This window comes from Rhea pennata, chromosome 20, assembly GCF_028389875.1.
Source record: "Rhea pennata isolate bPtePen1 chromosome 20, bPtePen1.pri, whole genome shotgun sequence".
Lineage (NCBI taxonomy): Eukaryota > Metazoa > Chordata > Aves > Rheiformes > Rheidae > Rhea > Rhea pennata.
Genome location: NC_084682.1, coordinates 7,672,970 through 7,690,951, shown reverse-complemented (window position 1 = coordinate 7,690,951; position 17,982 = coordinate 7,672,970). Strand labels below are relative to the sequence as shown.

Sequence of the window (17,982 nt, the reverse complement as noted above, 5' to 3'; positions counted from 1 at the left end):
CACTGCCCTGCAGCATTTTATCTCGAGTTCAGGGAAGGAACTCCTTCCTCTTTCCCATAAGTCTATTGCCGTCCTTGCTCTTTGATGGGTTTATTCAGGATTTCCTGCTGAGCCAATCAAGGAGGAATGCAGGGCGATGGCCGTCTGGCGTTGATAGCCCTCGTTTGCAAGTCTTTTTTGTACTTCAGCCAGAGGTTGTTGCAGCTCGGCGGAGGCACAAGTCGGCGCTGCCTTTTGGACTTATGTAAGTGGTGACTCGGCGGTGTGTATATAATTCATAATTGAATAAAAGCACATTTCGATCCCGCTGAACTAACACTTTTTCTGTGGAAAGATTTAGAGGTGCACGGTCCAGACCGGGGTAACGCTTTTATCAGAGTGGTCGTTTTCCTTTTTATTTATTTTATTTTATTTTTTTCAGTCAGACCGTGAGCCTTTGGAGCGGCGGGCCGGACTTTCTCCCGTAGTGCGCGCTGGCAGGGGGCGCCCCGAGGGCGGCGGCCGCCGCCGCGCCGCTCCCGCGCCGGGCGAGCCCCGCGGTGCTCGGCGCTGCACAGCGGCGGGAGGGGGGGAGGGGGCGTGGCGTGGCCTCGCAGCCCCGCCCCTCGGCCGCCGCCGCCCAATGAGCGGGCGGTCACGTGGCGCGGGCGGGGCCGCCGCCGCATTTCCTGCGGGTCACGTGGCGGGTGCCCGGCGTTGCCGTGGCAGCGGCGGAGGCGGCGGCGGCGCCGAGCGGGGCCGGCGGAGGGGGCGGCGTGGCGAGGCCGCGGCGGTGAGCGGGCAGGGGGCCGCATCCCCCCCCGACGGGGCGAGGCGAGGGGGCTCGTCCTGCCCGAGGGGCTGGGGCCGAGGCGGGGGTGGGTCCCACCCTGCCGGGGGGCTGTGGACGGGCCTTGGATGCCGTCGCGGGATCGTCCCCTGCGGAGGGTGCCGGGGGGGGGGGAGCGGCGGCTGCTTGGGGGCTGCATGGGGGCGGGGGGGTCGTTTCTTTCAAGGTGCTGTTGGAGGAAAGACCCTCCTGTGTGTGTGGGGGGTCCCATCCTGCCTGAGGGGTGTAGGGAGCAGCTGGGAAGGAGGCGCCGAGACCCTCTGCTCAGGAGGTGCCCTGCGAGCGACGGGTGGGGGGCGAGGGGGTCCCGTCCTGCACGGGGAGCCCCTGCTGGAGATGCCCTGCTGGAGGGGGGATCTCAGCTGTGGGGGTCCCGTGCTGCCTGGGGACGTGAGGTCCCAGCGGTGCTGTTGGAGGGTGTTCCCCGGTCAGAAGGGGACGCGGGAAGAGCTTCTCCCGAGGGAGCCCGTGGCAGGAGCAAAGAGGGGAGGGAGGGCTGGCAGGAGGGTCCCGGCTGAGGAGGGGACGGGGTCCGTGTGGCCCCCGCGGAGCTCCGCTGTGCGCTGGAGCGGAGGGGAAAAGGGCACGAGGGCTGCAGCTGGGGGGATCCCCTGGAGATTTGGGAATGAGGTCCCTGCCTGGGGTCTGTTAGAGAGGAGTGGAAGAGGTCCGCATCTTACCTGTGTGATGGAGGAGGAGGAAGAAAAACGTGTTTAAGGGATGTGAAATCTTGGCTTTGGGGAAAGGGAAACGAGGGAAGCAGATGCAGGGAAAGGTGCTCCATCAGGCAGGAGTCTGGCCTGCTGCTAGCTGCTTGTTAGGGCCGTGTTTGCCCCGTGCCCGCAGTGCCAGAAGGAGCCTCCCCTAACTGGGGTTCCAGCTCAGCACCACATGAGGATCTTCTTGTTGCCTATAGCAAAAGGGTCTGAGCACAGCGTGCGCGGAGGCAGGCAGTGCGGTGGGTCAAGGGCTTAGGCTCAGCCATGGTGCATGGGGTCTTGAGTGCTATTATTCAGGAGAGAAGGATGATGGTGCAAATATGCTCAGCGAACTCAGGCTGGCAGCCAAGGCACAGGAGAGAAACCAGGTACGAGGGGAAGGGTCTGGAGTGCTGAAGCTGCGCAGAGGAGCTGGTAGCACTGCCGAGACTGCGTTCTGCAGGCTGAGGTGTCCGGAGATGCTGGAGGTGGGAGGGTGATACACGTATCTCAGCCTGGCTGCTTGCTTCATTGCCTGCCGTGAGGAAATCCCTGCACGTGCGCTTGCATCTGTACAGAGCCAGCTGAGAGCTAAAGTGTGGCAAAGCCTTTCCCTCTTGGGCTTGCTGCTGGGCGGGATAATAAAATCAATACTAGGTAGCGCTCACAGAGAGCTTTCCATCTTCCGTGGCATGAAATGAAGTGGGGTCAAATGCGCTGGTGGTGCGACAGAGGTGAGTAAAGACACAGCGGGGAGGAACAGCCAGAGCTGACTGTTAGGCTGAGGGAGAGGTCTCCTGGGGAAGTCCTGATCCTCAGGCCAGAGCTGAACAGCCCTGTGCTGATGCTGTGCTGTAAAGCCCTGTAGGAAAGTTCGTATTTGTCTAAGAGCCAGTGTCCTGAACCCTAAAACTGCAAGTCAGGAGCGTGAAATTTCCAGAATAGCTCTCTGCAACACAGATTACCTGGCTCGAGAGCACTTCTGGAGTAAAGCTTCTTAAGGTAACTGCATATAAAAATCTTTCTTTGGTCTTGTATTTCAGCCCTCAGAGCCCTTCACCCAGTCCCTCCATGTCTGTAGTCAGCAAGGTGAGTGTGTTGCACACTATTGCTTGTTTGAGCTGAGCTTGTGTTTACAGATTTTATTCTGAGTTCTGTTTACTTCTTTGGGAACATCTCTTGAGCTGCTCCAGGGTGAAAGTTCATCCCTGTGGTATTTCTGGCTTATTTTCCAAAGGAAACAAGCAGATGTGATTGGATGCTCTCGTTCTCCCTCTAGACCTTCTGAACCCTTTTCAGTGGAGTTAGTCGGAGGGGCTGATGTTTTAAAAATGCTAAGTTCCTACGCATCTTGTGAAAATAAATGGCAGAATAGAGGCCCTCAGTGTTCTAATGGAGGAGAAAGTTAATAAGTTCACCCCACCTAGGCATCAGAGAATCCACACAGGATGTTATCACAGGAAACAGAGCTTCATAGTCTCGCTGCTCACAGAGTCTCTCTGCTCCATGTCCTGCAGCAGGCCTTTTCCCCCCTCTGAAAAATAGGCAATTCTTGCCTTTTCTGGAAATACAGAGCAAACAGGGAGGTTTCTCTCTGTTACTGTGTTCTGTTTTGCATTGTTGTGATTCTTGGGGTGTTTTTATAAACAACCTTTGTCTTTTACACTTACAGATCTTTTTTTTTCCCCTCAAGTAGTTTGAAAACTCTTAGTTCCTCAGCAATTCAGGAGCCAGACTGGGCCTTTCACACCCTGCCCTCTGCAAGTATGCCCTCAGTAGCCAGACTCAGGGAGAAAAAAAGCCCATTTCCTGAGCAGAAAACCTCCCTGAAACAGATTTCAAGTCTCCCTTTCAGTATGCCAGAATCAGAAGGAAGATCAGAAAAAGTTCATCCTGTCACAGCATGTTTTGCTAACATCACAGCTCGGATGGGCTTGAACACTTGACTGCTGATGGTCCATGCTGTTTATTTGCTTGCTGCCTGACATGGTTTTGACCTATGGAAATAGCTTCCAGATAGCACCCAAGTGCTGCAGGGGCTGTAATGATCACTTTATCAAAAACTGCCTAGAAGAGTGGTCTTACGCTCTCGCTCTCATCCTTATGTCTGAGGGTGTCAAAATCTGAAAGCTCATGGGACAGCAGTGCTTGGGAGGGACAGATTCTTACAACCTGTGATGCTTTCCTTTATTTGCTGCTGCAGTCTAATCTGGGTTACTGTGCCTGGAATAGCCCTGTTCCTCTTTAAAAATGACGTTTGGAGTTGTGGGCAGTTGATGCCCTTTTATCTCTGCCACTTCCTTAAGTCTTGCAGCAAACATTGGTTTATTAGTTGTTATCTCAGTCGCCATATGGCCTGTGTATATGGAGAACTGGCTGGTGCAGGGGGGATGCAGTCAGGGCTCAAGCTCGTGTCAAAGTAACAGCAAGGCGCCCTCGAAGCGTAGTGCTGAGCCTAATTAGTACTACCTCATGCATGATTCTCTGCATATGTCTACTCCTTCTAGGAGCTGGATGTCCCATGTGATGCAGCTCTGACGTTGCTACCTGTCACTGCCAGGGAGGTCAGTGGTAGACTTGTGGGTGTGAGGACTAATCGGAAAAATCACTGTTTCTGTTTTTCAGCAGACGGGGAATTAGATTGCCAGTTTCAGATGTTTGCCAGACTTGACAAATTCTTATGCAAAATATAATCCAAATACTGTTCTGTATCTGAGAGTGACACTGAGACAACAGGAGTCCTTTGGGCAACTGCGTGACTAAGCTGTGGTGTAAGGAGGGGCTTGGTTTGGATCTAGAACTTGTCTGTGCTGACAGCTATGGCATTAATGACCTGATAGCATCTTGCTGCTTTCTCACATCTTTCAGTGCAGTCTCTCGCATCTGAGGACACTCAAATTCCCTGGAAGGAAGCCTGCTTTTCCCCTTGGAATTGCATTTTTCTTTCCCTGTGCTAAGAGGCACTGACGGAAGCAATGGAATGCAGTTAGTGGTCAGATGTGGCTGATAAATGCAGTGTGGGTGTGAGTGGTTTAAGAATTTTAACTTTTCACTGCAGGAGCTCAGCAAATTTGTTTGTTAACCCTACACAGCATTCAGCTGTGTGACTGTTTACAGTCTTGGGGTAGAACTATGCCCATCAGAACTCTGCTATGATGAGTGCTGGTTTAATTGAAAACCCTGTTTTTCAAGTGTGCGTGGGGAAAAACTAAATACGTTTGCTAGAGTTAGTTTGGTGCTCTGTAAGATGCATCGAATCTGGCTCATGATGCAATGTGGAATTAAATTGTCAGTTTAAAAAATATGTAAACAAATTGCAAAATATTTACAAAATCTTTACACAAAAAGAAGTAATCATGGGCAAGAAGGGTAGGTATTTTAGGGCATTAAAGGGGAAAGTTGAGACTTAAGCTGATGCCAGCTTTGAAATGAAAAGTCAGATTGTCTTCCTGAATTCATATTGGAACAGTTCCCAGCCTTACTTGTAGAATCTTTTCTAGTTCTCATGGTCATTTTTAGCAATTACAGATGGTCCTTTGTCTGCTTTGTGTGTCTCAAGTTGATACGATTTGGTCCATCTTTTATCTACTGACTAAGCGTAACCTTTTTTAAAATAGCTTTTTTTCCTATCCTGCCCATTCACTAGACTAGTCCTCCAGTCTTTTATATCAGTAGTTGATACTTATTCTTTCTGCTACCTCCTTTTGAATATGACTGTTTTTATTTCCTTAGCATTTCTTTCATCATGAGTTCTGAATTAAATGTTCCGGTGGATCCTTCCACTCCTGCTTGTTGCTCTGAACCTGGCACAAAAGGCATGGATTATCGGGACTGGGTCCGACGCAGCTATCTGGAATTGGTCACATCAAATCACCACTCCGTTCAGGCCCTTTCATGGAGAAAATTGTACCTGAGCCGAGCCAAACTCAAAGCTTCCAGCAGAACCTCTGCTCTGCTCTCTGGATTTGCCATGGTAGGTTTATTTCACAGAAAAAACTTTGTGAAAGTTTGAGTTCTGTAAAATCATCTGTTAATCAGTGTTGTTTCCTTCCTGTGAAGGAGGATGTACTCTTATTTCCTGAAGAGGTAGGAGGCATTTGCTTGTGGGTTTCTGTATGGCTGCTGTTGAAAAGTTTTATGTTGTCTCTCTCTCAGAGAGCCATACAGAATGTATGGCTCCCAAATCAGCCATGTAAAATACTGGTCCTTTACCAGCCAGTGGTCCTAAGTGTTGCATCAGTACTGCTGAACAAATGGGACCCAAGCTCTCCCTTGGCCCTGAGGCCAGATGTCACTGGCTCAGCACATACATAAGGTTGCGCTTGCTTGTGCAGCTCCTCTGCACCCTGTGGTTGCTGTAGTTATAAATATTATCTTAATTTATGTATGCATTTTTTTCAGGTTACAACGCCTTAAAATAAGGCAGAGGCTGGGTCATAGTCTGCCAGAGAGAAGTTTCCATAGCATGAACCGAGAGATCGTGTTATATCTTGGGGAGTGTTTCGAGTGCCTGTGCCAGAGGCTCTGCACGCTCAGACACCAGGGCTGGTATTGAGATGATTGTGTAGTCTCGAGAGGAGACAAACCTAATATATTTTTGTCAGTGCTGCCTCTTGGAAGTAATTCCTAGTAGTTGCTTTTCTTGGGTGCAGCACTTGGGTGTTATCTGGAAGCTATTTGCATGGATCAGAACCATGTCAGGCAGCAAGCAAATGAACAGCATGGACCATCAGCAGTCAAGTGTTCAAACCCATTTGAGCAGTGGCATTAGCAAAACACTGACGTGATGTGACAGGATGAACTTTTTCTGGTCTTCCCTCTGGTTCTGGCATATTGAAAGTGAGACTTGAAATTGTTTCAGGGAGGTTTTCTGCTCAGGAAATGAGCAGACATGTTTTTTTTCCAAGCCTGGCTACCGAGGGCATACTTGCAGAGGGCAGGGTGTGAGAGCAGGAGATGATGCAAAGGGGTTATATCCTGAAGCTCGGGAGAGAGAGAGATCTTGGAAACTTTTCAGATAGCTTTTTTATTGTTTTATTTCAGCTCTCTTTTGCCCTTGTTCTCCCCCCACTTCCCCGAAAAAGAGTTGTCTATAACGTTATGAGAGTGAATTCTAGTTTTGGATGACAAGCATGTTTTTTGGGACAGAAGTTGCAAAAATGTGAGCAGGGAGTAAAGTGAGGATAGTCTGCAAGGGTGTTTGGTTCCTTTGCAATTTCTCTTTCCTTGCTGACTGCATCCATGGGATGCTTGTAAAACAGTCCATTCAACATATGTTGGTTTGTAACCAAGTTTTACGTGCTGAAACAGGCAGAAGGTACATTCTCGTTTTAAAAAGGATGAGTAGTCTCCTGAAGTGTGTTTTTTTGTTTTTTTTTTTTTCTCCAGACTGGCAAACTTTCTTATTCTAAAAAGCAGTTCACTTCTTGACTGTGCCTCTAGGTTACTTGAGTTCTGTGCTAATTATTTGTATTTGTCCTCTTTTAGCATGGTTAGTAAATGAATATAGGGAGGATTTTATAGTGTTGTGAACTTTGCTATACCTAGGCAGCCTGATTTGGCAAGCAGGCGTCTGTGCCTGGGTGTGTTGTCGGCTGGCATCCCTCGCGCACCACAAAAACTTGGAGCCTACCTGCGTTGCAGGGCTCAAACACGTATCTGAAAACAAAGCATTTGTTTTCAACTCGCAGAACAGAAAGTGCTGAATACTTTTCAGCAGAAGTACAGACTAAACTATGTAACTTCTATTTATGACACATATAGCTGTCTGCTACAGTTGTCTGCTTTACTTCACGTTATTTGATCAATTGTTAAAGGATTCCTTTACCACTCGGTTTTTCAGTCTGATTGTAGTGGACACCAGAGCTGGTACTAGGGACTGCTGCTGACTTCCTTTTTAAACTGTTTAAAAATCACATCAAATAACCAAATAGGTGCAGGCAGTGTTAATTTCGGATCACCAACTTAACATATTAAGTATATCTGGAATTGGTAGTACTCAGAAATAAAAATATTGCAGTGCTTGCATTCTGTTTATTATTAAACTTTTCCTCAGCTGATCATATTGGACCTTCTGGTTAAAGGTGATCTATTTCTCCATTGCTACCTGTTTCTTTCTTCACTGGTAATTTGATAGACAGGTATTTAGTAAGCAGATGTTTACTTTGGTCTAATAAGAGCATCTGTTTGGCTATTGATGAAAGCAGCACAGTTATTTAGAGTTAAATAGTTGCCCTGAGTCTTATGTGCATTTAACTATGTCAACAAACATTATACATGGCTTGGCTAGTGCTTTATTTACCTCCCTGCCAGTGTGTTTGATTCAAGCCAGTTCCATATTGGCTGAAAATTATTACTAGCTGATGGCTGTTTAATTAACAGGCAGTGGCTTTGATCCAACTCCTTCTGGACAGGCTGTAGAATAATACAAACCTTCCTCATTACTTGATGCTATCTTTGGTATTTCTGGCAGGGAGATGGGCAGATTAGAGTGATGTGGCTGCATTCTGGTTCCAGGTCTATTTGGAGGTGGGTAGGTTGCTGAGGCTATTGGATTTGCCCTGGGAAGGCTGCAGATGAAGGAGATAAGTTCCTAATACTCTTAGTTTAGTATTTTTCAGAAGTACTACATTTATTTTAGAGCTTCATAAACCTCCTTGATCATTTTCCTGATGGGGACAAGAGCTGTTGCTGTTTGCCAGCCTTCTCAGCATTTGTCCAAATGTCACAGGAGAGGTATGTTTGATATTAAAAAAAAAAATCCAACAGATCTACTGGACTGATATTTATTACAGACTGCTAAACCATCTGTGTGAATGTCATGTTTTATGTTAAGCCATTTGTCATCTTCTTGAATGATATTATCAGTCCTAATCTAAATTTCTCAAGATGAGCATCATCTTTGTTGTAGACAATCTGGGCACTATTCTGATCTGAAAAAAAAAACATAATTATATGTAATTTAATTGCAGTTTAATTCTAAACTGTTCTGAGCACATGGTCCATTAGCAAACCTGTGAATGTTGAGTTCAATAGTACAATTCTCCAGGTTAAAATTAAGTCTGTGCTGAAATACTTGGCTACTCAGCAGAGTGCCTTAATGCCTTGCAAAGTCAAGCCCCTTATCTTGGCTTCTGGGAGCAGGTTAAAATAAAAGGGTCTGTTATCACAGAAGAGTATAATTGTATCAAACATGACGTATTAGTAGTGTTACAGGCTAAGCAGCGTATTTAATGATTTTTAAATGGGTTATGTCAGCTTGTCCTCTTTCTCTTATCCCGGTCAGGGAATGACATGATACATCATGGTGTAAAGTGGTAAGAGATCGCTCACCTTTCCAGTACCTGTTTTGGTTAAATGAACTGTTTTTCTGCCTTGCTGCCCTGGATCTGGATTGTTGATGTTTTTCCCTGAAATACCTCTTACTGAGCCATCAGTCAGTGTTAAAAATTCATCACGTTGCACAGCTGAAGCTAGCCCTAGGGAATAGGTTAGTGTGGGAAGAAACATCCAATTAGCTGAAAACTGCTGCTCATGCGAAGGCTAACAAGTAGGAATTGATATGTTGACATCAGCCAGGCTTTCAGCTTTAATATAAAGCTATAAATTGAACATGCAGGTACAATTCCTATTCAGCTTGCTGAATGCTAGGTCTCTGGGTGTTACAGCACCCAGTAGCAAACAGTTCACCTGTAGCTTTTCCTGTCTGATATGGTGTGGCTGACAGTCACAGCACTGTACAAGCATATTGTACAGAACAGGACAGCAGTGAGTAAGTCTCATCTCCTTGAATCAATGCATGGGGAACTGCAAAGAGAACATAGGCAAGGCAGTGTGATGTATGTTTCAATTAAATGGGCCTTGCTTGCAATAGATAATGAAGCTAATCCTTCATTTATTTCTCCACTGTGTGATAAGGACTCCTCTGAAGTGCAAACAAGAATCCTACAAAGCCTTTGTAACCTGAGCAAAAGCAAAGAATGTCCAAGCACTGTCCACTTTTGGTGTCTCTAATATCTTAAAGAGCTGATGTAGGTATAAAATCTATTTGCCACCAAATATTAAATGTTGATTGCTAATAGATGTGTCCAGGCTTGACTGTGACACACCTTCATCCGGACTACTGATGGTAGCAAAGTAAGTGTAGATAAGACAGTAGCCATGCCAATACAAGCACTGATTCTGTCCCCTTCTAAACATCTTCAGAGCCACCAGCAGTGAGAACATGAGCTTATCCTGTATTATCCACTGCCTAAATATTATTATCCACAAGCAATGCCAGACTGAATGATGCAGATTATTATACAGAGACTGAAATGACTGTGCAGCACTAGTTTTATGTGAGGGCTGGATAAAGAAATGATGTGTCTGTTCTGCAAAATCCATCTCTGCTTCCCAGAATCAAGCTCTTTGTTCTGACTTTGCCTTCTCATGATAGTCTTGAGAGGAGCTGGCCTGAGGCAGGTATGCAAACATCAGCTTCTGCTTTTCTTATCACATGCAGCATAAGAACAGCAAGTTGCCTGGGATTGCCAGAGGTTTGGCCTATTGACAGGCTTTATTTTACTGTCTGCCCAAATGGTGAAGGGCAGCTGCAGATTCAAGCAAGCTGCTAGAGAGGTAGTAGAGGGGAATGGCTGATGTTCTTGTCAACGGTATTTGTAGCTTCTCTTAGCAGAAGTTTTTTGCAGTCCTTTGAGGGGTGACACTTTACAAACTAACCCAGGAAGTTTTGGGGTTAACTATTTTATTTCATAGATAGGTTAAATAATTTTCCAATTTCTTACACTAAACCAGTTACAAATCTGTACCTGGATTCTTGTTCTTGCTCTGGTAGAGTTCCTTGCTCTCTTGCACTTACTCTGTTTATTAAGTTTTACTTGATTAAAAAATTCCACACTGCGTACAAAATGAATAGCTTTAGTAACTTACTTGATCCGAGTCTATTTTCTGGAAACAAAAGCTTTTTAGTGGAGTTGTTTAACACACCCATACACCAGTAACTGTCCACTTGTGTTGAATAAATCAGTAAGGTATTAGATCTCGAGGGAGAAATTTTGGGATATAAATAACTTGTATCTGAGCATATTTGTAATAAAAAGGACTTAAGATGTTCCAAGAATAGAAGGCAGCTATTTTAACTGTGGAATAACTTAAGCTATAAAGACGCTTGCATGCCTCCCATGGGAGGTAGTGTAACCTTTCTGGTAGCTGGCCAGAAAGGCTGCTGCTTTTGCTTTTCCTTAGGCTCAAGTTGAGTTTCTTTACTCTCAAGTTGAAACTTCCTGCATTGCAATCTCTAATGGTGAGCGGAAGAGGAAGGTGTGATGAGCAAGAGGGCTTGCGGGCTGTCAGCTGCCGCCAAGCTACGCTGGCTGCCTAATGTGTTCCTTCTGTTGTGTGTTTGGTTTGATGGAATACGTATGGTTCGTGGTTGCAAGGAGAGAGCTGTTATTTCAGAAAACTACAGTGCAGAAATATGCTCACAAGCCTTGAGCAAGGCCAACCTGCAGACTGTATGTATGTCTTCTTCATGGGAAATGAGAATGATTGATTTGGGCTGCCATTCTGAAAGCATTTAAGTGTGTACTTAACCTTAGGTGCTTTTCCTGAGTAAAGATGCTTTCCTGGATGAGAGCCTTGGAAAGAGGAAAATAGGAGGACTAGCAGCTGTTGACAGCTTTTTGTTATTGTTTGCTTTGTGTTCCTTTCTCTCTAGGTTGCCATGGTGGAGGTGCAGTTGGAAATGCAGTACAAGTACCCCCAGATGCTGCTGATTGCTTTCAGTGCCTGCACAACAGTGCTAGTGGCAGTTCATCTCTTTGCCCTGCTCATCAGCACCTGCATTCTGCCTAATGTGGAAGCGGTGAGCAACATCCACAACCTGAACTCCATTAGTGAATCCCCACATGAACGCATGCATCCCTACATAGAGTTGGCATGGGGCTTCTCCACAGTGTTGGGAATCCTCCTTTTCCTGGCGGAAGTTGTGCTTCTCTGCTGGATAAAATTTCTGCCTGTGGACTCCATGCTGAAAAATGACACCACTACCATCCAGAAGCCCAGTGGCCATGCAGGTTGGCAGGCAGCCCTGGTCTCCACCATCATTATGGTCCCAGTGGGTCTGATCTTCGTCGTCTTCACCATTCACTTCTACCGGTCTTTGGTGCGGCACAAAACGGAGCGCCACAACCGGGAGATTGAAGAGCTTCACAAACTGAAAGTGCAGTTAGACGGGCATGACCGAGGCATGCAGGTAGTGTGACAAAGAGGGAGAGGGCTGCTTCCAGCAAATCCACTGAGCTGAGGCTAAGAGCAAAACACCTGTTTTGATAGTTGGCGAGACACACCAATGATGGATTGTTTTGAGGCTTAAATATCTAAATGCTAATTGCCTGCCATATGTAGCTGTGGGTTCTAGTGCTGTTTCAGATGCTGTGGTTTCTGGCCTGTTTCTGGTCCTACACACTTGTATATTTAAATAGACACTGCCATGGAGTTAAGGCCAAAACTTTATCTACATTAATGTTGGTACAAGTAGCCAAATATCTATATTTTTTACAAATGCAACATTCTCTTGCCAAGTGTAAAACTGCATCAGCTGTCTAAAAAGCCAGTGTGTGTGTAGGACCTGTCTTGTGTGTCAGACCTCCCTGGCTGTCAGTGCAGCAGCACTTAACTGGCAGCTTCTTTCTAGAGCTGAGCTGGTTAATGATGGTATCTGCAGTCGACTTGAGGATATTCAAGAAAGCACAATAGAAACTGACTGTTCACCACCTTTGCTCCAAAACGGGTGCTCTAGAAATAGGAAACCAGAAAGAAATCAGCCTTAGCTTTTATTTTCTTTTCTTGCTATTCCTTACTATATTTTTACAGCTGGGAGGGTAGAATTTCAGATTACTGGAGGCTGGGAAGTTCTGTCGTACTTACTTCAACAGCATTTGTCAACTTAGATCGAACAAATGCCAAGATCGTGTGATCTTTCCAATACAAGGCAAGAGTGCCCAGGGAAGGCTTACAGGTGTGTTAATTTTAACAAGGACATTCTTAAAACAGAACAGTGGCAAGGAATTTAATGAGACATAGAACTTTGAAGGACTAGAAAAGCAAGTTTCAAGGAGGTAGGGAGCAATAGTGTATAGCATACTGTGGAAATCTGTTGCTATGTCGCCTTCATTTATGTATGGTTGCAATGTCTCTTGCTAGCCTGGTTTGCTGGAGAGGGCAAGCCCCAACTCTCTGTATTTCATCACTTTTGGTTGTCAGTTGTAGCATTAGCCCACAGAAAATTAACGTTTCCTTCTCTGCCACCAAAGCAAACAACTTCTCTGGTGGAACCTGGAGTTGTTATAAGTCTGATGGAGCTGGCTCCAGTGGGAGAGCTGTATGTCGTTAAAGAGCTATCACATTTCATTTAAGCTGGCTTTTTTTCAGCAGCAGCAAAAACAACCCTTGCATGTCTGTATTGCTTAGCAAGAAAAGTCTGTAAATTCTACTAGCATCCTCTTCAGTGAAAACTTCTATAAAAAATAACTTTATGATTTATGGTAACTTTATGGAGGGAAAAGTATTTTGCAACCATGAGCTCTTTTAAGGAAAAGTAAGGCTTTTTGACACACAGCACTAAAAGAAGCATAAGCACGTTTTCTTGGCCCTGCTCTGCACTTGACCATCACAGTTTTTACAGTCTCTCAGGCCACAGGTTTCTGAAATCATTCAGGATGTTTGTAATGTTCTATTTTACCCTGGTCCTTTATTCCACTGGGATTCAAGAAATCTGATGTCAGTATACTACATGTCAGCTTCCTGGAGGGGAGGGTACACGTAAATCCCAGGGCAACAGGAGACATTATCCCTATATTTCTCTCGGAGGAGAGCCTTGGGAACCAAACTCTAATCTCTCTTGTTTACATTTGAATTTGATCATTGCTGAACAAGTTGCTTAGCGCTATGTCTGTGGCTTTCATCTGTTGTTCTTACCCCAGTTGGTGTGTACCATATTGGCTGATCTGCAGCAAAGAAAATGTGTGCTAAATGCTTAGTCTGTACTGCTTGTGCTCATATGCAAAAAATGAGTGTCCTCCAGGAAGTGGGTGGTCATAAATTCATAAAATTCATTTGGTGTCCTCAGGAGTCTGCCCTTTCTCCCTCCTGTCTCTTTTTTTACCACAATAAAAATTAAAGGTTTATATAATAAAATCAGAGTTGAGTTTTTTGCCAGCTATTACGTATGTATGCTCCTTTACCAACACGCTTTCTGTTGTGAGACTAGGGCCTGACCAGACAGGATGAATCTCTTATCTGTACTACTGTGCTTGCTGTGGAGCCCAGGAGGTTTGAAATCAGTTGTGGAGAAAGTATTGAGCTGTTTTTGTAATTAAAAAAAGAAGTCAAGTTTCACAGAGCGCACGCAGTGCTGTGAACACAATGCAGCTCACTTTGAAACAGCCAAATTGTTCACTTAATTCACTGCAAATATAAAACTTCAGCAAACGGAGAAATGCAGCAGAGGCTGTGCTTCGCTTTTTCTAGAATAACTTGGTACGGCTTTGCTAGGATTGGATTCAAGATGGTCTCAAGGCAGCAGAGCTGTGACTGGAGAGGGATCGCCTTATTGCAGCGGGGAGCCTGGGGTAGTTTGAGATAGTTTCCCGAGGGTGAATACACTTAAAACAGCATAATCATGCCTTTTCCCCTTGCTTTTGTTCACAGTTCTTTCTGCTGTCTCTCTGGGCACTGAGTTCTCCTTTCTCCCGAAAGCCCACGGGAGAATTTTGCTCTTTGGCTCTGGCGTCGTGGATCTTTCTAGTCTATCCGTCGCCTTCTCAGTGTAGCTCCTCTTACTCGTTTTTCCCAAGAACAGCGATGCCTTCTCCTGCTTCTGCCTCTCTTCCTCGATCTCTCTTACATCTTTGCTGCTGTTTGGGTCCAGACTTGTGTTGCAGAAAGATTGTCTGTGGTATCTGTGAGCAACAGAATTGGGAATTAATCCATCAAGGAGGACGCTGTACTTGTCCAGACAAGTTGTTTCTGTGCTGCGGTGCCAGGAAATCCTCCTTGCTTCTGCTGCTGCCCCCGTGGCCGTCGGCAGGATTCCCGTCGGTGAAGCACGGAGATGCTTTTCTGTCCGCACCGTGCCCCAGCGGACCTGGCAGCGCGTCGCGCTGCGGCCGTGTTTGCCCGCGGGTGCCTGGCCGCGGGTGCCCTGCGCCGTAGCGTCGCTGCTGTCGTGGGTTTGGCCTTCGCGCGGCTCCGTTCGCCGGCGCGCCGGTTCCTCCCTTGCCTGCGTGGGGATGCTTCTCCTGAGGGTCCCGGGCTCCGGCTGCGGTTTGGCCAGGGTCTCCCCCATGGTTTTACTGGTGTTTGGAACCATCTTGGGCCCTGGGGTACTGCACTGGGGGGTGGCTCTTGCCCTAATTTTCAGCTCCCTTGGGCTGGGAGTCTCCGGGCCGGTTCTCACCTCGTTCAGGCCATTCCTCTGCTTATTCAGCGAGGCTCACCCAGGGCCCGGGCTCCACCGGGGCTTGCTGGGCCAACAGCCACCGCCTTGCTCCAGAGCCTCGAGTCCTCCTTTTCTCCAGTGCTTCTGAGCAGTTTTTCCCTGGCAGACAGCATCCCGCTGCCGACTCCAGCCCTGGAAGGGTTCCTCGGCCGGCTGCTGCCTGCCCTCCCTAGCGAGGGGATGAAGCTCTCCAGCATCGCGCCCCGGCCCTGCTGCTGCTTGTTCCCAGGCACCTCCTAAAGCAGGAGGTGACTCCTCTCTCCTTTCCCGGTTTGCAGGAGTCGAGGCCGGGCCTGACAGCGAGCGTGAGAAGCTCACAGCACCTGGGAGCAGTATCGGGTTCGCTCTCCGGCTGCGGGTAGTGGCAGCTCTCATTTTGCAAGCTACCTATTTTTAACCTAGCTCTGGGGCAGGCCTCTCTCTCCTCGCCTGCCCCTGTTGTGTCGTTGGATATATGGCTCTTACGGGAGAGCTTTATGCGGGAGGGGATGAAAGAGATGTTAGATGCAACAAGCTGGGCCTGAGCCAGGTGACAGATGAAAGCAATATTGTGCAAGGGCCCCGGGTGGAGCGCGCCGTGCCGTAAGTGCTCAGATATGTGGAAGCGTTTATAGAAAGCTGGTGGATGAGGTGCAGCCGCAGAGCTAAAACCCTAAAACCCTTCCGTTTCTTGACTGTGGGGCGCCGGGCGGAGGGTTGCTGTTTGCAGCCCGCCGCATGGGCAGACGGCTGCGGTGAGCGGGGTGAGCCAGCATCACGTTGCTCGCACTCACGGCTCCTTTTGGAGATTTCACGACGTCCTTTCTGTTCTTTCCCTTCCTTTAAAACACAGACACCCCTCAAGAGCCCCTGCTTTTATAGTTTTGTCTTCTAATTCTTATTTTTTCTACTTTTAAGACAGCTTCTTCAATAAACCCCTGCCAATGAGCCACAAGCTCGAATTTGGATCCCAGCACAGCTATGCCAGCATGTTCGCTTTCTGATTCTCTTCTCACAGGCTGTCTAAGAAAACAGTTCCAGTAACTATTTACTGATTGAATTTGAAAAACTTGAATATTTACCTGTACGTACAGTTCGGCACTTGCCTTCTTCCTGGAGTTGTTAATGACCGATAATGAGCGGGATGTTGATTCAGTTAAGTGGTAGCAGGAAAAAAAGTCTCTGTGTCTTAAACTTTGCCTATTTTTGTTTTATCTATGCATGAACAGTATTTTATGCACAATGACACCTGTATCAATTGTTGTCTAGTTGTATGAGTGAAACTGGATAAACATGCAAAGTTTTTCATTTCTCAAGCCCTCCAGCATCCTCTGTTGGTTAACTTGTGTGTTTTTTGTTTTGTTTTGTTTTGGTTTTTTTTGTTCTGTTTTTTTTGTTTTCTTTTGTAGCTCTGTCAGATATTACCCTTCTCCTTTTAAAATATACCAGTTTGATGCACTTGTTTCAAGAACCAGGCCCTTACTAAAAGCATGTTTTACAAGTGCTAATCTTGGTTAAGATGGTAAACAGCTGCAGTAGAAAATACTACAGCGTGAAAACCATTGAAGTTTGTCTTACATTAATGATACTAGCATCGTAGCCAAAATTATTTTTAACAGCTAATTAGTTGAGATTAAAATCTATTTATACTTTCCCTAGTTTTCTATGATACTTGATAACCCAAACTAATTGTGAATGTTCTATAATGCTGCAATTCTAGCTTTTTTAGGAGAGAATGTACATAAAGTTTTTAAAGCAATACAGGGCAGCTGGGTGTGTTATGCTGTTTTGAACTCTCTAAGAAGATGCCCAAGGTGCTGTTTAATGGATGAAAATTGTCAGAAGCTAGACATAGTAATGACTGAATAGTGACTAGATTAAGTTTGGGGCACTTTTTTTTTTTTTTCCTTTTTAAGATAAAGCCCTTGGCTTTCAGCTCAGTATAATTTTCATTTAAAAACAATTAAGATATCAACTAGGAAGAGCTGAAATTTTCTGGCAAGAACAGCACCTTCCTCTGTAGTTTGAACAAGGCAGAAGAATTCAGCTAATAAAGGCGGAGCACAATATGAGCTAATATTGTTTATCTTGTTATTGTGGCGCTCTGATTCATAAGGAAGCCTTCCTTTGCAGAAAGAATGAAATGGGTAGGCACACAGAACGTATTTGAACAGACGGAGAACACAATGTAAATGTAAAAGAGGGTATTGCAAATAAGGGCCAAACATTAGAGAAAATACTTTATTGCTGCAGTTGGCTAAGCTAAGAGCTGATTATTGAAGAGACTAAGTACTGGAAGAAGAGGCTATGTCTATTAAAGTCCACTCTCTTTCCTTGCTTAACATGGCTTTGTATTGAGCTCTGTCTGGCTACCGGCCCTGTCCTGCTCAGCCGAAGGTGCCCAGATCTGGTGGAAGCGATTGGGACACCCAGTACTGACCTTGGGATAGAGCGCTCTTACCTGCTGTCTTAGTCCGTAGGGGACCAGCAGTATGGTGAAGATCCCACAAGGCCTACCAGAAAAGGTTGGGAACCCTTATTTTAAGAGCATAGGTTACTTGGCCCTGCTTTTGGGAGTGAACTAAAGAGGTTGTATCCTATGGGAAACATCTCTCTCATAAAGCTTGTGAGCCTACTAGCTGTAAGCAAGTTTCAGCTGGCTCTGTTTAGCTTGGCTGTCTTCGATCAGAGGGGACATGTTTTACCTGTTGCCAGAGCGTGTAGATGGCTGGGTGGAGGTTTGTGTTTTAGGTCTGCTGGTGGGAGCGGCCCTTGCTGATCCCTCTTGGAACTATTATGTAGCTGTTTTCCGCTTCTGGTTAAATATTGGGGTGAACTGAAACTGGTTCATTGTAAACATGGAGGACTGTAGTTGTATCTGAATACGTAAAATGATTAAAAATATCCTGATTCAAGGCTTTTCTAGCTACTGTTAATTTCACTGGGCTGAAGAGCTCCCTCCGCTGCAATGCCTG

At 46.2% G+C, this 17,982-nt stretch overlaps 1 protein-coding gene across 6 annotated transcripts; it reads left to right on the top strand.

The window, feature by feature from the left end:
- Positions 1–13,725, top strand: ORAI2 (ORAI calcium release-activated calcium modulator 2). 6 transcript variants are annotated; one of them, XM_062592379.1, is made up of 5 exons: positions 706–772; positions 2,571–2,616; positions 4,035–4,091; positions 5,260–5,500; positions 11,246–13,725. In XM_062592379.1, the coding sequence occupies exons 4-5, from the start codon at positions 5,273–5,275 to the stop codon at positions 11,789–11,791; spliced, it is 774 nt and encodes a 257-aa protein (XP_062448363.1). In that variant the 5' UTR covers positions 706–772; positions 2,571–2,616; positions 4,035–4,091; positions 5,260–5,272; the 3' UTR covers positions 11,792–13,725. The 6 variants fall into 6 exon arrangements, with proteins under 6 accessions (XP_062448368.1, XP_062448364.1, XP_062448363.1 ...); XM_062592380.1 differs by lacking the exons at positions 706–772; positions 4,035–4,091 and adding an exon at positions 184–244; XM_062592378.1 differs by lacking the exon at positions 4,035–4,091.
- Positions 13,726–17,982: the final 4,257 nt, after the last annotated feature.

Excerpts from the sequence above, each read along its gene's own strand:
- ORAI2 (XM_062592384.1), top strand. The coding sequence starts at position 5,273 with ATGAGTTCTGAATTAAATGTTCCGGTGGATCCTTCCACTCCTGCTTGT. Across the intron at positions 5,501-11,245 it reads TGCTCTCTGGATTTGCCATG|GTTGCCATGGTGGAGGTGCA; the intron begins GTAGGTTTATTT and ends CTTTCTCTCTAG.